Source organism: Antechinus flavipes, chromosome 3 (assembly GCF_016432865.1).
Source record: "Antechinus flavipes isolate AdamAnt ecotype Samford, QLD, Australia chromosome 3, AdamAnt_v2, whole genome shotgun sequence".
NCBI lineage: Eukaryota > Metazoa > Chordata > Mammalia > Dasyuromorphia > Dasyuridae > Antechinus > Antechinus flavipes.
In genome coordinates this window covers 559,212,682-559,232,690 of record NC_067400.1, presented here as the reverse complement: position 1 = coordinate 559,232,690, position 20,009 = coordinate 559,212,682, and the positions used below count along the sequence as shown (strand labels likewise).

The following is a 20,009-nucleotide window of genomic DNA, read 5'->3' as shown; positions in this document are numbered from 1 at the left end:
AGTACAGCAAAAAAGGGTTAAGCATTTTTATCTAATTTTTATGACTAGGTATATCACTTAATCTATGTCTCAGTTTCCTAATAAATGAAATGTGTAGAATAATTCCTGTATTTAGCAGGTTTAGTGTGAAGATCAACTGAGATAATGTATGTAAAATACTTGGCAAACTTTGAAATTTATATAAATAGATCTTTGTCTCCCTGAGATTTGGGATTGTTTTAGATGTAGAAAGATAGACAGGTAGATAGATAGATGGTAGAGGAAAAAAAGGAAGGAGAGAGAAAAAGAGAGAGAGAGAGAGAGAGAGAGAGAGAGAGAGAGAGAAAGAGATTGATTTTTCTTGTCAATTCTTGGTACAGTGACTAACTCATTTAGTTAAGACTTTTAATATATTGGTTAGAATTCATAAGCCAGGAGAGAAAGATTAGCAAACTCACTGTTTGGGGTCCTTTTTGATATGTTGTGTCTAGTAACTTGTTAGCGTAAACTAAGATTTCCTATCTTTGAAGCATTTGGATGTATAATTAGTATTTTTTAATGAATTATTGAATTGAAATAGGGTGATTTGCCTTGATTATAAATGCTGACAGTGCCTGAATTTCTCTTGCTTATGGACTTTATATATTTACATCTCACTAGAGAAAATCAGGGCCTGTGGAGGCCTTCATTTAATAACTAAAGAGAAGGGCTCACTTGGACATATTTACTAATGATCCTTGGAAACATTTGTGTGTAAATCTTGTTCTTTTGTATTACCAGGACTTTGATATTTTGAAGGATTATTATCCCAAGTTATTTTTTTATTTCTTATTTTATGCGTTTTTTTTTTTTTCTTTTTCCATGTTTCCTCACAAATTCTGGATAATGCTAGTCCTAGTGATGTACCACCCCGGCTGTCCATCTGGTTCCTATAATTTCTGCTGCATGACCAGACCATCCACTTTGTCAGCTATACATGTTTTCAATAATATCTTAAGCATCACTATTCTTGCTCAAGTCATATTCAACAACAACGTAGCCTTTTCACACTCAGCTATGTTTATTTTCTTTACCTTCTTTACTTTTATCTGTAATTTTAATTCTTCCCAGGTTTATTGTTTTCTGATTCATAGCCACACAGAATCACTGTGTATGAATTTTGATATTAATCAATATTGAGCGTCTGGGAACCAATGATATCACTATTTTCCAGATGAAATCTAATTAAGAATCTGCCTCCCCTGAAATCTGGGTCCAACTCAATGACCTTTGTGGTATACTTTTACTGTTGTTCAATTATTCAATTTTATCTAAATCTTTGTGAACTTATGGATCATACTGTTAATGGAAGTCTTCCTGGCAAAGATAATGGAAGGCATTTGCCATTTCCTTCTCCAAATCATTTTACAGATGAGGAAACTGAGACAAACCAGTTTAAGTGACACAGCTAGATGTCTGAAGTCACATTTGAACTCAGGTCTTCCTGACCCTAAGTCCAACTCTGAGCCACTTAGCTGCCTCCAAGATGCATATACTGAGAAACAATGCAATGATAAACAGGCCATGCTGTCATCTGAATAATATGCATATTTTATCCACTTTGTTCTGTTATATGAATGGTTAGACTGATTTCCTTTCATTGTAAATTTCATTAAGGAGGTTTTTCAGTAGCATTTTGGACTTTCTGCAATGAATAAAACAAATAGCTCCCATTTATATAGTATTTTAAGGACTATAAAACACTTGACAAATATTTTCTTATTTAATTCTCACAAACCTAGGAGGTAGTATTAAGGGTGTTTATTCTCTTTTTTTTTTTTTTTTTTTTTTTTTTTTTTTTAAACCAGACCTGTGACTTCCAAGATTTAGGGAGTTCCAGTGAGGAGCTCCTCTACCCATTCAGTTACTTTCCTCTGCAGATTATGTTTTTAAAGAGCTGCCTGCAGGGATAAGCAGTTAGTAAATGTTAGATAAGAGATTTGAACTTGGATCTTAACTAACCTCAAATTCAGCGACCTTCTACTACATTATATAATGTCACCGGAAAAAAGGAACACTTGGATAACCTTATTTTACATAGGCAAATCTTTCTTTACTTTGGATTTTTAAGGTTTCTGCCCTATGGGGATGGAAACTCAAAGCATATTCAAGGTACAGTGAAAATAACATTAATGTGCCTGGGGCAGAGGGTTAGTTCATGCTTCTAGATGAATAAGTTAAGTCTGGTTTGGTTCTAACCAGTGGTGTACTGATAAATGTTTAACAACCAACTCTCTGAAAGGGGGAAAATGTTGAATTTAAACTGCATCATTCACATTTTCTCCATCATTTTCTTACATTCAGGCAATCAGGAAAATATTAATTCAAGATCAGGTTTATAGCATTTACCAATTTCCAAGTTGTAAATTTTCACTCTGAAAATGTAACAATTATGTCTTTCCAGCTTTCTGTAAAGTCCATTAAAAAGGATGAGGAATATAGATGTTGTAGGAGAATTTACTCCAAAAATATTTAGTATACTAAAAGATATTCTTCACCCTTTTCTTAAATACTAGCAATGCTTGTGGTCCTTTATGGTTAGCCAGCTGTAAAATAACCACAGTTGTTACTGGATTCTGGATACTCTTAAGACTGGGCATTCCCAAAGGATAAGCTCTGTTTATATCACAGGATCACAGATTAGGAAGGAAACTTTTGAAGTTCATATAGTGCAATATTCTCCTTTTACAGAGGAAGAAATGAGCCCCAGTAATTGGGTGCCTTGCCTAAAGTCATACTCAGTCATAACTGACAGGTAATATTCGAACTGATATCCAGCGCTTTTACTACTACACCATACCCTCAAAACCTGTTCCTACTCTATTTGTGTTAAGGGTAAATCCATTCTCCTCATCTCCCAGATTAGCTAGAAATTTTGTTATTACTTTTAATTCTTCCTTCTCCCTCATTCCATATGTCAAATCAGTAACCAAGACCTGTCATGGCTGTTTCCACAATTTATTTTTCAATCTCACAATCCATTTCTTAATCTCACAATCCTGTTCTTCATGTCTTCTGCAAATACTCTAGTATAATCCCTGATCTTTCTTCACCTAGAAAATTATAGCAAGACCCAGGATTTCCAGGACATAGTGGTGTTTAATCAAAGTTTTTTCCTGGACAATGAAATTTTGAATATTTCTTAAATGAATGAATGAATGAGTGAAATTTCTGTTCTCACAGAACTTCCATTCTAATGTAGAAGAGGAAGGAGAGAGAGTTCAAGCCAATGTTATACCAGATAAAATAATTTCTGAAGATTATTCTTTGAATAAATCTTACCTTTTCCTACTGGCCACCTTTTACTCATGCTTGTTTCTCTCTTGAAATCTAACTCCTGACCCCAACACATACCTATATATACACCTTACTTATTTTTAAGGATCCAACTCCAATCCTATATCCTTCCAAGTCTTTCTCTTCCTCCTTTTCACTCCTTCAGCACCTAAAATACTCTTATATATACTTTGACAGAATTTTAAGGTTTACCTTTCTTCAGTACCTTCCTCAAACCTCTGTGAGGCAGGTAGTTCAAACATAATTATCCATATATAATAAAGAATTTCAAAATTTCTAAAGTACCTTACATATATTATCTCATTTGAATCAAGAAAAACAATCTCTGGAAAGTAGGTGTAGAACAGATATAATTTTCCCCACTTCACAGACAAAGAAGAAAAGAGTCTCAATTGAGAAGTACCTTGGTTCACAATTCACATGGAGTATTAGAAACAGGATTCGAATTCTCTGTGGATTTCTAGTCCATTGTTTTATTCCATCCCACACCACACTACACACTGACTCTTAATGTTGATACTTCTCTTTCAACATTTAATTCACTTTTCCTTATGCTGCTCATCTAAGCATATCTTATATCCTCAGATAGACCCTAAGCCCTTAGGAGCTCCGAGTATGCATGTCATATGCATTTTTTAGTTTCCAGTCCCGAGTTTAGGATACTGATGTGGTAATGTGTACTGAATGTCAATTATGATTCAATTCATTACAATCACTAAATCCCTCTGAATTGGAACTACTACCTGCCAAATATGGCTAGGTCATAGAGATATGAAGAGATATATGTATCAGTCTTTTCCCCTAAGGAACATCCTCAGTATTTCTATCAAAACAGATCTTCGTATGATTTTATGAATTGCTATTATTTCTGATACCATTATACTGTCTCTCTCTCTCTCTCTCTCTCTCTCTCTCTCTCTCTCTCTCTCTCTCTCACACACACACACACACACACACACACACACACACTCCGTTACCTAGCCATAAGCTGACTCTCTTCTCAGACCCAGTCAAGCTGGTCCTCAAATGAGACCATTGCCAGGATCATAAACAATATCTTCCAGCCTGATACAAGTGTCTAGAACTTACTTGTTCTCACCAATAAATCCAGGATTAATCCACAATACAATGAAATATTACAGAGCTCTTGATTATTGTAGCATAAAGCCCAACCTGATTTTCCCAATATATACTTGGGACTAGTAGTAGATAGTTCTTTATTGAACTGCTGACTACTTCTATTTTCAGAATTCTGGGAGTAACCCTGAGGGTTTTGAGTTCCTAGTACTATTGCTTATGAATTTCCCAATATCAGTGAACCAATGAACATAAATTAGCTTTTACAAAGAATACCTATCAAAAAGGATATAACAAGAACTAAAGTGATGTGAGTGGAGAGTCGTCTCAAATGTAAAGTAATTGTTATTAAAAAAAAAACTGCCTGTCCCTATATTTGTGTGTGGGCACTTTCTGGTTCTTAGCTGCGGGAGTCTTTTGCTCAAGGAGTCCCCATCAAATTCACTTCTGGGAGTGGCAGAGTCTGCTGACAAGGTACTTTCTTCCTTGCAGGACATGGAGTCTCAGCTGCCAAGTCAGTTCTCTGTTGGAAAGAGTCTAATAGATCATTCTTCAGGATAGCTCCTTATCAGACTTGTTGCTATTAGTTTTGGTTCCTGAGAAGTTTGATGGTAATCTGGACTGTTCCAACCTGGATACTCATTCACCTAAGATCAGGAAAGAATCAACATAAAGATAGAAACATCATGCATTCTTAGCCATATGACAAGCAGGAGGGAAGGTAAGGTTGCTCACACTGCTGCTGCTACTACCACCAAAAAGAAAAGAGGAGAGAAGAGAATAGGAGAGAGAGAGGGAGAAAGAGAGAAAGAAAGAGAAACAGAGAGAGAAGAGACAGAAAAAGACAGAGAGACAGTCAGAGAGAGATAGAGACAGAATCAGAGACAGAGACAAATAGAAATAAAGACAGAGAGGATATCTTTCTCTCAAACCTTTCTTATACACACTCAAATTTGGATTAATAGCTGATTAAAAAGTATTGCAATGCAATAGACTGAAAGAGAGATGAGAGAAGATCCCTCCATAAAGTCTGAAGTAAAGGAGTGGACCCTAAGCCTCAATGTGAGTTAAATACTAGGCTGTGTATACTTTTCATGTTCTAAGGACGAAGGCCTCATTGATCAGTCACCCAATTACAAGGGCCTTTATATGATCTGCTTGGCTAAATTTGCAAGGGCATCAAAGATAAAATTGGTTTATGAAGTAGTGAAGATTTTTGGTTATAATATAGGAACGTGGTTATCAACTAAGGTGACTCCTAGAGGACATTTACTCATTTATCATTATAAGATAACAAATGGCACTTGCTTAAAGAGTAGTTGTTAATGTAAGATGGCAAATAGTAGAAGAGAAGGAAGAAGATGTTCATCTATAACTATAATTATCTTCTTCTTTCTTATCATCATATAAGGGTATACTTCCAGGAGGATGTAAATCTCAAACAGATTTTAAAATCATAAAGAAACAAGGCTGTGTGGTGACTAGGAAAGGGAAGAGTTTTCCCAGCATGAGAAGTCTAAAAAGGTCACAAAAGTTTGGAGTAAAACCCATATGACTGCCACAGAATGGAGTTGGTGTGATCAATAAGTAGAAAGGCCATTGGACAGTTATAGTGTACTCTGGGGCATGTGGAGCCAAGGGACAGTGTACATACTTTGCCCAGAACCAGGAGAAATTAGAAATACACTAGTGGGAATTCTCATTTATACAAACCTTCTTGGAAATGGTCAACTATTTCCCCTCTAGGAACATATTCTACACACAACAGGGCAGAAGTTTGGGGAAATAGATTACATGCTGGTTCTTGCCTGGCCTTCTCTCCACATGCATTTTCTTCACTTATTTGACATGGTAAAAGAGCTGCCCCCAATTCCAGAGAACTGATGATCAAACAAACCTGTTACCTACCTCCTGACAGATAAGCGATAGATTCAAGATGCAAATCAGAACATATATTTTTTGGATATGACTAATGTGGGAATTTGCTTGACTATGTTTATTTTTTATAAGAGTTTTCTTTTTCTAATGGGATTGTGAAGAGAAAGAAAATATTTTTACTGAAAAAAATTAAGTTCAAAAATTAAAAAAGTTAATGCTAAAAATAAAAGACTACTTGAAGTCCAGACTCACCCCAACCACCAGCAAGTTGGAGTGTCTCCATTTATTGATGTAGTTCCCTACTTAATTTCTTCATCTGAATAATGAGGAGATTGGACTAAATGGTTTCTGAGGTTCTTTCCACTGTTAAGTCTACGATCACTATGATCCCAATTACCATAGACATGAACAACTTTATCTTCAGAAGGCCCTACACTCAGCGCTTCCCCTCTGGGCTCTGGCAGCAGGGCTTTAATTTCTCTTCAGTGAACAACTCAAGTCATCAGGAACCTATGGACACTTGAGTGGCCCTAGTATAAACACTTGAGTAAGTAGAGGCTTCTTGGCACTTTACATTTTTATTATTTATTATCACCAGCAATAGTCACCAAAGAACCAAATGGCCACACTGGGATTCTCCTTGCCAGTGTGACTGCAAACACAGCTGAGATGATGGGGCCAGCCAAGCTGTTCCTGGACCAGTCATCGTACCCTGAAATGGTGCTGGACTGCCTCTCCCATACAGATGGGACATTAAATCCCAGCACTACTTTGAAGCAAAGGCATGGTCTGATCTCCCTCCAGCATTAGAGACAGGCCAAGTTCCATATAAAATGTGACAGGCTTTCCAAAGTCTCTTACTTATCCTATAACCAAAAATCACCGTAGAAAAAAGACCTGGGCTCCACCTTGTGACTTGCTGTGTGACCTGCAACAAATCATTTAATCTTGGAAATAGAAATAAAAATCCTTATCTTTCTCTCCTTAAAGTCTTAGAAGGATTCCTACAGGAAGGTACAGGTCAGAAACCAAACTGCAGAGTTACCAAAAGACTGAGGAGTCATGGAAACTAAATATGGGGAATTGGATTTTAGCCATGAAAGGAAAAGGAAGGAAAGATATAGGGTAGTGGGGATAGATGGCTCTAGTTAGGGATTTCTGAGGATGGGGAGGGGAGGAGACATGAGTTTGTTTGTAAACAACAGAAAAGCATCCAATAGACAAAGAGAGATTGAGGAGAAGTGATCTTTGAATTTTCTTCTAGACAAATATCCAAAGACTAGACTAAAAAGTGCTAGTTTGCACTAGTAAAAGCAGTGAAAGTTCCCATTCATTCCCAATGAATGACAAGTCTAGTTCTTGTCTCCTGGTACTTTGAGAGCACACTGAATATTACTCTGAATTTCTTACCAGGAAGAAGTGCCTTGTAAACGGGGGCCCTTAACCTGTGGTCCAAAGAATAGATTTGAGTCTGAACTTGGATGGAAACAAAAATATGGCTTTATTTTCATAACTTTTACCCCAAATTTAGCATTTTCTTAAATGATTTTAAAACTTCATTCTGAGAAAAGGTTGGTTTCACAGGCTTCATCAGATTGCCTAAGGAATCCGTGACACAAAAAAGTGAAAAAAAAACCAATTAAACTTTTTAACCTAAGTTATAAATACATCAGTGTAGACTGCCATACTTCTCTGGATGGAGTGAATTTTTTTCTCTTCTCCTGGCTAGCTGTTCTCCATATTTGACAGCAGATGGTGCTAGCAGCTCTATGAACTTCAGATGCTATGAACACTCAGTAACATTGTGATGTCACTGATTTGAGGACTCTCCACTGGAGCTGATAGCAACCCATCCACCCTTTCAAACCCTGTTTAGTTTTTGTCCATGTTTTCCCATAAATTTTCTTTGTGGAAATTCTTGTCACCTTGGGATAATTGACCACAATGCATGATTAATTGGATTTGATTATGTATCTATGAAACTAGAGTATGATAAGGAAATTAAGTAAAATAATATCCCTTTCTTCCTTCCTCATTCCAACATACTCTCTTTTCCTTTTCTATCCCACTGAACCCATTAGAGTAAGAGTATAACCCAGAGGAAAGAAAATTGAATTTGGAGAGTTTGGGTTCCAGACATCCTAATTGTCATTTTCTATATCCAAAAAATAAGATATGTGAAAAAGGAGTAGAAGTAGGAAGAGGGAACAGAGTCAGAGTATTGATTTTTTTTTCTCTTTCCTTGTAGTTTTTCTTAGACTCATAGATTTAGATCAATACAGGAACCATTTAATAAAAGAGAAAAAGTGTGCCTCAGCTTGGAGTCCAATAAAACTGTATATTGTCTCTAGACATTTCATCATTCACTACAGGACCCAAAAGAGATAGGCTTTAATAATTGTTTGTTAACTTGGATTTGTTAAATCCAAAGTTTTAAGAGTATTTTCCTCATTTAAAAATCTCTTGAGACAAGGGAGTGGAAAAAGAACAAACTTGTTCAGTCTGTCTCATTCCAACATCATTATACCACGTCCTGGGGACACTAGAGTAGTTCCCATTTTAAAATACTTTGATGTTCTTAACCACACTGGGTGGTAGATCATACAGGCACAAATGAGCAAATATATGTAAGATACTCTGTAAATCCCAAAGTAAGCAATATAGATGTTAACGATGAGGAGGATGATACTAACAAGAGAGTCAGTATGGTGGGATCAGGTTCTACAGTACTGATTGTAAAATCTAGCTAAGCAAACCGTTCAGCTTCTGCTCTCAGGCAACTTTCTAAAGCTATGACTTATAAAGAAACAGACTTGCATGAGTAGCATTCACTCAACCAACAAAATCATGAGGGATCATAATCCCTCTTAATACTGCACCCTTCTTTATAGATGAGGAAATTCAGAATGTTGGAGTGGAAATGCCTATAGCACAGTCTTTGACAAACATTTCATTTTTGCATATTCTATTCTTCAGCCACACAGGCCTATTTTCTTCTCCAATACAACACTTCATCTCCCCTATTTTGCTCTGGCTGGAAAGTTATGACTCCTCAACTTTATATCTTAGTTTCCCCGGATTCCTCCAAATTTCACCCTGCAGGAGTCTCCTTTCATGATGCTTTTCCTCTGAGATTATCTTCCATCTTATTGAATGTCTTGTGCCTTAGAGCACAGTACCTGGCACATGGTGATAAAGTTTGTTGACTGACACAGCCATGATTGTCAGAGCTAGACCTTATTCCCAGGATATAAATTTTATAGATGTCAGAAATGTTAAGGTCCTTGTAGATTCACTTAATCTAACTCCTTCATTTCCCAATGGGGAAAACAGAGACTGGGAGAGATAAAGTGACTTGTTTTAAGTCACCTACAATAAATGTTAAAAGGGGATTAAAATCTTGACCAGAATCACAAAATAGAAACCTCAGAATTTGTAGAATCTCTCCTAGTCTAACCTGTACATGAATAAGAATACATGATATAGAAACAAGTGGTTATCATCTAGCCTTTGACTGAACATCTCCAGAAAAGGGTATAAATTGGATTACTCTATAAAGCCATTACCCATTCTTATTTTGGGATAGTGCTTAATTTTTCTAGCCTCTATGTACCTCTACCCATTGATTCTAATTCTATTTCCTGGGGCCAACAGTCATAATTCTAATCTGGAATATCTCCTAATGCCAAATCCTACAATGCCCCCATTACACATCAAGATGTTTCTCAGTTTTCCTCCTGTCTTATATGAGGACAATAATATGCTACTTGGGTCACTTGGTGATTGTAAGGAAAAGTTCACCCCAAAATTTACTATTCAAATACAAAGACAAAAAATAGATGAAATATTAAACCCCTTTTGTAATTAAATTAGTATAGAAATTTAAACATTATATAATGTTCATGGATCATGTTAGTTTTTCTGAAGTTTTTTTTTTTTACCAAAACAAAGGAAAGTTGCCACCTCTTTGAATAGAAAGAAATGCATTTAATTTTGTGGAGTATTAGTTTCAATTCCAATCCTAGTTCAAATCTAGTTAAGTCGGATAGAGATGGCACAGTTTATGAGGTTGCTAAAGCCTGGGTACTTTTTCTATTTATCTGCTTTGTATTATATATGGCAATAATGGAGCTCAAGACTCTGGGTCCTTCTTGGATATTTTCACCTCTACATACTATTTCTGATTGCTAGCCTCCTGCCCAAGATAAGGGGTTGGATTGGAGTACTGGTATTGGAGCCCAGGCAAGACAGTCTGAATGGACAGCAGGCTGGGGAAATACTCCCCTCCCCATACACACACTGTCTGATCATTATTACATCTTAATAGCTACACGTTATCCTATTAGAGCAAATTTGAAGCGTGCTATTGGAAATCCCAGCAGAAGCTGTCAATTCCCACCAGACTCTTCATCTTACTGAGCCATCCCTGGTGCTGGGTTAATTGAGTTTGGAAATAGGAAACCTCTTAGGGTATAGTAGCTGATCCAAGAAGAAGGCATTGATCAAAGAAAGGACTTTTTTGCAATGCAGGTAGAGAAACAGAATTGAAAGTGTCCACAAACAAGGTTTTTGGTCCCATAGCTTGCATGACCTCATGAAGCAATTATGTAATCTTTTAAGGACTATATAATATAATATGCAAAACAGGAAGGATCCATTTTTTTCCACTTGCCATCCTCAGCCCCCCTTTCCAGCTTCTTTTCTGGATTGCTTTCTCCCTGTAGAATATAAGTCCTTGGAGGGATAGGGAATGCGCACCTACCACTTAACAATCTCTATTGTCTGTCCATCCATCCATCAATCAATAAACATGGATTAAGCATCTACTAACTTGTCAGGTTATTATGTCAAGCACTGGAATATATTTCTGGTAAGCATTGGGGGCACTCAATGTGGATGAAAAATCAGGTGAGGGAACTGATAGTTTTTGTTAGGTTTTCCAATAGAAGTTTGGGTTTTACTTTAATAGTATATAACAGATATTCGGATGTAAGGTCAAATTTGTATTGTTTTCAATAACCAGCTTGTTGTCCTTTCAAACTATTTTACCTGGACTTTAATACCAGATCTCTAAATCCAACCAAAAAAGAGGCTTGGATCAAGTCCAACATGCAATAAGAGTCAAAAGGTAGGTCTTGCCCTCAAGGAGCTTACAATATACTGAGACAACATATTAAACAAATATATATAGCAACAGAGGAAATGCATTAGAATTAAAAGGGATTGGGGAAGGCTTCCAGTAAAGGAAGAGATTTTAATAGGGATATAAAACTATGAAGATCAAAGATGGGTGAGAATATTCCAAGCAGGAGTATCAATCTGTCTGTCTGTCTCCTAAGTGTCAGCATAGATAAGGTTGGTGTGAGACCGCCTTCTTCTGCACAGATTAGAATCTGTATGATTTCAGAAATGAGATCCTAAGGAGTTGCCTCAAGGAAGTTAAGTGCCCAGCATTACATGCTATTGGTGGAGATGGGCCTTTTTAAACCTAAGTCTTAACTGATTCCAAGCTCAGCAGCCTACCTACTACCCCAACAATTGCTGTATTATTGGGCAGAGAGGAACTTCTGAAAGCCTGTCAGAATCAGAATGAGTTAGTATGATATTCTACGATGGAGGAAAATTATTAGGCAATATTTTTTTGAGCTGTTGAATATTTGTTTTTCCTTTTCTCAGTCTTAAGTTTCTAAATTATTCTCAGGACACTTTTATTTTCTTGAAGGGACAATCATTAAAAGCCAGCACAATTGTGATATATATCCTTTTGGTATTATTCTGTTAAAATAATATTTGGGAACTGGCCCAAATGATCATGAGGGTTCATTTTGGCAGAGGCAGTGTGAGTTATAAAGTATTAACACAATTATATCTCCCATGCCAACATCCTCATCATTAATCAGTGATTCAAATATCCATTCATTCATGCATTCTACTGTTTTTAAAAATTAAGTTATCCTCTGCTTGTGGTCCATATCTCTTTTTTTTGGTCCATATCTTGACTAGATTTTGGAAGGAATGAAGCAGAAGGCAAATTCAATTATTTCAACAAGTATTATTAATAAGCACCTACTCTGGGCTTGAGCAAGATAGACAATAGGGAGAGATATACATGAAAAGGTGAAAAAGTCCCTGTCCTCAAAGAGATTGTGATATAGGTGAGAAGGGTGATTGGTACACAGGGAAAAGTGAATCAATAATGGTGTTCCTGAGGGACATAGAATGTCAGAGCTTATCTAGTTCTGCACTCTTAAATTTTTTCATGATCTGCCATATTTTCTTCAGTACCTTTCTTTTTTGAAGGGGGACCTCGAGGTAGAGAACAGTTTTTTTTTAAGCCACTATCATATACCAGCACCTCATAGCCAAGTGACAGATTGACAGTGTCTAACAATATATGTCACTATATATATATTTCTTCCCTCCAGGGCCAACACTATTCATTAAGTATAACCTACAATAATCAATTGTACTCAATTGTTTTTCCCCTCATGTATCTGTTAGTCTTTGAACATATTATTTTGTCTCATCATTGTGCTTACATTACATTGCATCAGTTCATGTAAGCTTTCCCATATTTTACTTAATAATTCATATTTGCATAGATATATTGCAATTTCTTTAGCAATGACTCCCTTTTCAATGGGTATATTCCCACTGTTTCCAATTCTTTATTACCATACAAAAAGCTGTTGCTCTGAGTAGTCAGCTATATACAGGGGACCCTTTATTTCTGTCTTTGCTGGGAGGATTTTAAATAGACAGAATGCAATTAAGTATTTAATTGTAAACTAAAAGTAAATGCTACAGACTTCAGAAGAGCAGAAATTATCAGGGGGATTATTTTGGGGAGTCTGTTTTTGACTGGAGAAGAATAAAACATTCCAAGTGAGTAGAACCACATGATGAAATATTCTCTGCTATAAGCAAGAATAAGAGTTTTGTGGGGCAGTTGAGGAAACAATTTGCATAATGTGGAATACTATATATAAGAAGCCCAATTTTGTTTCATTTTTTAAAAACTAACTTCTGGGTTGATAATAAAGGTAAAAAGAATTCATCTACATCTAGCCAGGAGAAGTGGGGGGGGGGAATTAAATTCACTAGGTTTGTAAAGAGAGAATTAGGGCAGCAGGAGTTTGCCCTACAGCATATTTAGGAAATAAACCTGCAAAGTTGAAGTAAACAAACAAAATGTCCAGTTAGCCTGGGGCTCAGGGATCCAAGGCTCATAACACCTGGTACTCTCTGCTTTTTTTGCCCAAGGGCTTTTTTCCATTAAATTCATTCATGTAATGAATTTTCTCATTAAATTCTCCATTCTCTTAAAGCCTGGAAATGGGTGAGGTTCCATTTTTGCTTAATCTCATCTGCTCTACCTAGTATAGAATGAAAATGGAGAAGTGAGGTCAAAAAGATGATTGAAGAGAAATGATGGGATGTTAATATGGATAGAGGAAAATTGGGAGTGGGGAAGATGGCAGCATGCTGAGTTTGAGATTTTTGTAGAGTGGGTTCAGTTATTTTTGTCTCAGGCAAGTTGAGAAATCTGACAAGATTTTTAATCACTGAGTTCAACAACAAATATACTTGTGTGTCTTCAGAAAAAGTCACTTTCTTTCTGGGCCTCAGTTTTCCCACTTGTAAAATAAGGGATTGGACCATATGAGAACTTTAAGATTCCTTTCTTTTCTAAAATCTATGAACCTGTAACCTAAGTTTGAGTCACAGTTCAGGCAGTGAGAAAGAGATCTAAAAGTACAACTCCCTATCACTATCTTTCAACCATTCTTAGTTTTCCTAAAAAATAAATGAGAGCAGACCATTTCTGTGACTTTACAATGGTTTTTTGTAAGGAAAGCATTTTGTATCTAAGTAAATCGGTATAGAAAGTGATGTCAGGGAGGTTAATGTCTACACAAAGCTAGAACAAAAATTTTCTCTATTTCCAATTTCCAATACTTTTGTCCATCACTCATTACCAAGCTAGGAGTAAAAAATGTCCTGCACTGTGAATAGTACAGAGAAAGGGCATGAGAAGGAAGTACATCAATTTCCAGAGTAAAATTTTTTTTATTTTTTTCCAGATGAGAGCATTAATAAAAATGGATAGTCAGACAAGCTTTTCCTTTAACCTGCATTTCTTTATAATGCCATGTTCTTTCCCCTTTACCTTAAAAAAATAAAATTTTATTGCTAAGTTTTTCATCTTTACATTTGCCTACATCTCTCCCTAGTCTCCTCTTCTTGTTCTTTTTACCTTACATTGTTATAAAATCTTCGAATATTGCTTTCTTGGTGGTTCTTATCACTCTGTAGTCAAGCAGTCACCAAGTTTCAGTTTTCCTCTTCTATAAAATGAAAACTTTTAACTTTTACTTTACCCCTTAACAGAGTTGTCATAGAGAGCAGATGATAAAGCCTATTGTAGCTGTAAACTGCTCTACCTGTAATTTTGCTTCATTGATTACATGGTTTTTCAAAAGAATCTTTTTATTATTTAGGGGACATATGATAGCCTTCTACCTCCCACCTCAATAGATGAGAATTATAGAATGTTTGCTTTCTAATTAGAATCTAATCAAATCTAGATAGGATCAAAGTTCAACAGCTTAACAGAGGAAACTTGAGGATTTTATCTTTCACTGGATTCTATCTACTAATTTAGAATCATTCTTCAAACCCTGATTTTTTTTTTCATATGGAATACACAGCCCTTCTCATACCCACAAATATAGGACAACTTTTGTTTGCCAAGAGAAATTCTAGAAACAAAGAGAAACAGCTTCCTAGTACACAAAATGCATCCTTGATCAGTTTAATGAGTTTTTCCTTTGAAGAAAGAGCCTGTCTACTGTCTACGTATTAATAGCTACAACATTATATCATAGAAAATCCCCAATAGGAGGATACTCATGCCAAGGGAGACAATGTGATAGAACTTAAATTGACTATTTTTTGTGTATTCTCTAGTGTTCTTCTATGGGTTAATAAATGATGGAGAAGCCAATGATAAGATCAAAGAAGGAAGTTTTATTTTTTTTTAAATAAAGCAGTGATGAAATAGTCCACAAGATTACCTTGACTTACCAGCTTCCTGTGACCTCATAAAGCAGTTTTGTAAACCTTGAAGAAAGGAATTATTTTAGTACAAATATGGAAAAAACACTGAGATTTCTTCAGGTCAGCTGGAAGATTAAGTGTGAACTCTTCTTGCTTTGCTTAGTAGCCTGGAAAGTTGCCCTAGACTAAGTCTTATAAAATATCAGAAGATAGGACTCAAATTCAGATTTCAGATTTCTTGACTTCTCAACAAAAGAATCATTTATTCACACATCATTTTCTATGTAATTTTGTGGTTCTTTAAGGGAATGGGAGTGGGAGGAAATAAGGCTTGGCAAGGTAGGGGAACTCAGTGAGAAAATTGACAGAATGAGCTTGATACCCTGTTGTAGATGGAAATCACCAGGCATGCCAGAGAATTGGGCAGTTTTTATTCTCTCCATTAGTCTTGGTCTAAATCTCACTCTCCAGTGTCTGTATTTTCCTAAAATGGACAATTATCAGAAGCTGCCAGTACACTAATGTCCCCTTTTCAATATTGCTCTGTTAAAACAATGTGGAGCAGCTCAAATGCTAATTCCATTCCCTAGCAGGATTCTCTAGAGAACAGTCTCAATTGTTTTAATTGTGTTTTAATACCCACATCTTCACCATTAATCATTTAAGTGTTTAAATAAGTTTTTTTTTAATCCCATACAGCTTTTCATCATAAAAATATACCTATTGTCATGGTCTCTAATGACCTCTTTAGGCCTCCCAAATATAAACTGAAGGGATAATTCAAATTCATTTCCACAAGGTATTTCTACTAATTTTTAATAATATATGGGCAACTGGGAATAAAAGCACAAAAATGCCCTCTCAAGAGCACATTATATATAGTCTAGTTGAGAAGACCAATTGATATACTTGGAACATAACTAAACAGAGCTCTCACAGAATGGTCAAAGGAGATGGAAAGGGATTCTCAACAGGGAATCATCCAGTGAATTTAGCCCCTTTATAAAGACAGGGCAAGATTTCCCTTCTTCCTCAGTCCTTCCCTTCCCAGTGATAAGAGTTAATGGTCTCTTCTACATAATACTAAAATGCTAGATCAGAAAAACTTTGTCCAATTCCTCATTTTCTCCATTTTTAGCTATTGTCCCTCTTTTCAAAGTTTGTCTCAGGCAAAGTGGGAGTGGGGGTGGATTTTCAGCTAGGTCTTGAAGGAAAAGCATTACAGATTGAGGGGACACATTTTAAATAACATGACAGGCAGGAATAAAAAAATGTAGACTATAATCGTGAAGTACATAAATGTGGGTCAAGTGGGAAGATGAACCAGTTTAAAGAGAGATTACATCTAAATCGGGTGACCCTATGTAATTGACCAATGTCCTGTTTATTGAATCCCTCTGCTTTGTCCTGCCCTCTAAAACCTTTACTATAGTAACATTGGGCTGATAAGATCCTAATTTAATCCTCCAGAAAGGCTCTTTTCGAAATCATCTCCAAAGGCATTGTTACTGGGAGTTTTGAGTAGAAAGTTGAGCACAGTGGGATGTGAATCTTAGAAACACATCATATAAAAAAATGTGCACTAACATTTTAGGGAATTATTAGAATACCACTGGATCCTGGATCCTGATCAGACCCCCCCTTTTCCCAGAGCCGCACACTGTTTGGATGAGGAGGCAGGTTACCTTGAGACTTCAGTTTAGTAAAATGAAATCTTCTAAATATTTTCAAATGGGAAGTTAATTAAAAGGGAAACAGAAAAGGGACCCAAAAAATGCCCCCTTGCTTCATCAAACAATACTGTTTTTAAGGTTCCAAATTCTCTCAATATAGGTTTGTGGGGGGGAAGTACACTATCCTTTCTTACTTCCTTCCCTTCTCCCCTTGCCCTCAAAACCCTAATTATTCCCCAAACTCAAACGTTACTAAATCAAGATTGATGGGCAACCAGTATCATGTAAGGACACAGATAAGAATGAAAGGAGACATGTATACCATGTTCGATGGCATTTATTTTTCTTTCATCATTCATGTCTTTCTCTCTAATCCAGCTCGCCTTCTGAATCAGATTCATCATAGTCTTCACTCTTGTCTGACTTGGATTTCTTTCTGCTCTGATACTGGCCAGACGTCCCTGGTCCTTTCTTCCTTGAACATCCCTGACCATGATTAACCCGATAAGTCATGAGTTCTTGGTGGTACTTGGCTCTCAGTCTAGCTGCCTTCTCTTCATAAGGCTGCTTGTCTTGCTCTGACTTTTTGGACCACATCTCCCCCAGAAGCTTTGCCACTTGAACCACGGACCAGTGTGGATTGTCACTTTTGATCTTTGTATAATGCTCCCGACTGAAGAGGAAAAAAGATGAGGGTGGTCTTTTGGGAGCTTTGGGGTCCTTCTTCCTTCTTTTCCTTTTCTTCATTCCCACGGGAGGAACATAGTTTTTCATTTCTTTCTGGTAACGTGCTTTGTCCAATCTGGCTATGGCTTCATACTTGGACTTTTCGTGCTTAGAGATTGTCTTCCACTTTTCTGAGCACCTTTTGGAGAACTCTTTGAAGTTGATATAAGCATTCGGCTGTTGTTCCTTGTGTTTGTTCCTGCAGTTCAGTAAAAAGTGGACGTATGAAGACAAATTCACTTTGGGCTTAACTTGAACCTTGCCCATGATGTTCTCAAAAGATCATATTTTACTGGCTCTGAAAACGTTTCCAGCAGGGCCTTTTCCCTGTACTTTAATGAAAACAGGAGGTCCTTTCCCTCTTGTGAATATCTCTGTATGTGAACTGCCCAGCCTGTGTGTGTCCTATTCAATGGTACTGGCATTGTTGGTCGTGGGAAGGGTATTATGACAGCTCCTCCCAGCCAGGCTCTCCTGACCAATGACAGTCAGTCACTCAAATACTGAAATCTTATTGGGTTAACAAAATGATGGTGTCACAGTTTATCAAGCCAGGTAGTTAGGGAGGATGGAGCATCTCCATGGACTTTTAAGGGCAAGAAAGGAGTGCTTGTGTTCGGGATAGGTAGATTACATTGACTGTCTGGGGGCGCTAGCATAAGTGACTTATTTTTACCTACTTGGCAGTATTAATAAACTGTCCATGAGAGTTACCTACCTAACAATAGACTTTGTGTCAATTATCTAGAGATGGTTGAAAATAACTGAATGTGGAACAGTGAATGTTTGAATGTTTTGTCATGATAAAATGCAACTTTCCCTACCCCAAACTCAAACCCCCTCACTGCTGACTGCTTGACAGCAGCTCATAATGTGCAAATAGCTTAGCAGTACCTCTAAAAATAATTGTATGTGACAGCTGTTCTTTGGTTCTTGTCAGGATAAACTACTGTAATTTAAGTCTGAAGCTTTTGGGCTATAAGTCTAATTTCCTTGGGTGGACTTTATATTCATTTTAAGACCTTTTTTTTCAATTCTGGCTGGTGATGTGTGTGTTGATGAGATTTAACTAAATACACAAATCAATGAAAATGTGATCAAGATTCTTGAGCTCATAATAGGCCTTTCATTATGGTCCATGGAGTGTTGGACTTGAGGCCAGATACATTTGAATCCTAATTCTGCCTCTGACAATTACTAGTTCTACATCGCCCTGGATAAATCACCTAAATTCTCTGAACCTCAATTTCTCATCTGTAAAGTGAAGCTCTATGATCAAGTACATGTTAAATGCTTATTATAAATCAGACACTGTGTTAGGCCTACAGATATACAAACATGAAACTATCCCTGCTCTGAAACTTACATTCTATTCCAGAATAACAAAAAAATCAAGTCGATAAGCATTTATTAGGCACCTACTGTGTGTCACATATAAGAATATGAAAAATTGATACAGGGTAATTAGGAGGAAGGCATTGGGCACAGAAGGTGAAAGAAGTGGTATTTGAGTTTTAAAGAAACTAGAGCTTCTGAGGATGAGATGAGGAAAAAGGGCATTCTAGGCCTGAAGGACAAACTGTGCAAGGGCTGGGGGATGGAAAATGGAATGTGATCTGAAGAACAATGTTTTAAAATTAGTTGTGTAACACTAAGTATTTAACAATCACCTTCCCCTTCCAACAAATGTACATGACACCTTTTTACATGTAATTTGTACTGTTTTTTTCTATATCATTTTCTTAAGTCTAGAAAATCAACAAAACAATAAATCAAACCCTGATTTGTAGAGGCTGCTTTCCAAAGTATAAGTGCTTCCAAGACTGTTTAAGTGGGTTCCATTACTCCTCTGGATTATAAGACTGATTTTGCTAAACCACAGAGCATATGAAAAATTAATGTATATAATAAACTATGAATGTAAGTTTGGGAGCAATTAGGTAACATAATAGATGGACCTAAAGTCAAGGAAGACTCATCTTCCTGAGTTCAAATTTGCTCTCAGACATGGCCTAGAATGTGTGATCTGGGCATGTCACTTCATTCTGTTTGCCTCAGTTCCCTCAACTGTAAAATGAGCTGGAGAAGGAAATGGCAAAACACTTGCCCTGCTCAAAAACCCAAAAGGGGTCACAAAGAGTCAAGTTCAACTGAAACAACTGAACAAAAAACAAAGGTAGGTTGGAGCTAGGTTGTGAAGGGCTTTAAATGCTAAACAATATCTGTATTTCTTGCTAGAGTTAACAGCAATAGGAGTTTATTGGATAGGAGAGTGACATG

At 36.6% G+C, this 20,009-nt stretch overlaps 2 protein-coding genes across 2 annotated transcripts in view; one reads left to right on the top strand and one right to left on the bottom strand.

Moving 5' to 3' along the window:
• CSMD2 (CUB and Sushi multiple domains 2) overlaps positions 1 to 20,009 on the top strand; it is a 1,001,023-nt gene that overhangs the window by 502,357 nt on the left and 478,657 nt on the right. The window lies entirely within an intron of this gene.
• On the bottom strand, positions 17,323 to 18,286 carry HMGB4 (high mobility group box 4). Its single transcript, XM_051987629.1, has one exon. It carries the CDS (start codon positions 17,994 to 17,996, stop codon positions 17,373 to 17,375), a length of 624 nt encoding a protein of 207 aa, XP_051843589.1. The 5' UTR covers positions 17,997 to 18,286; the 3' UTR covers positions 17,323 to 17,372.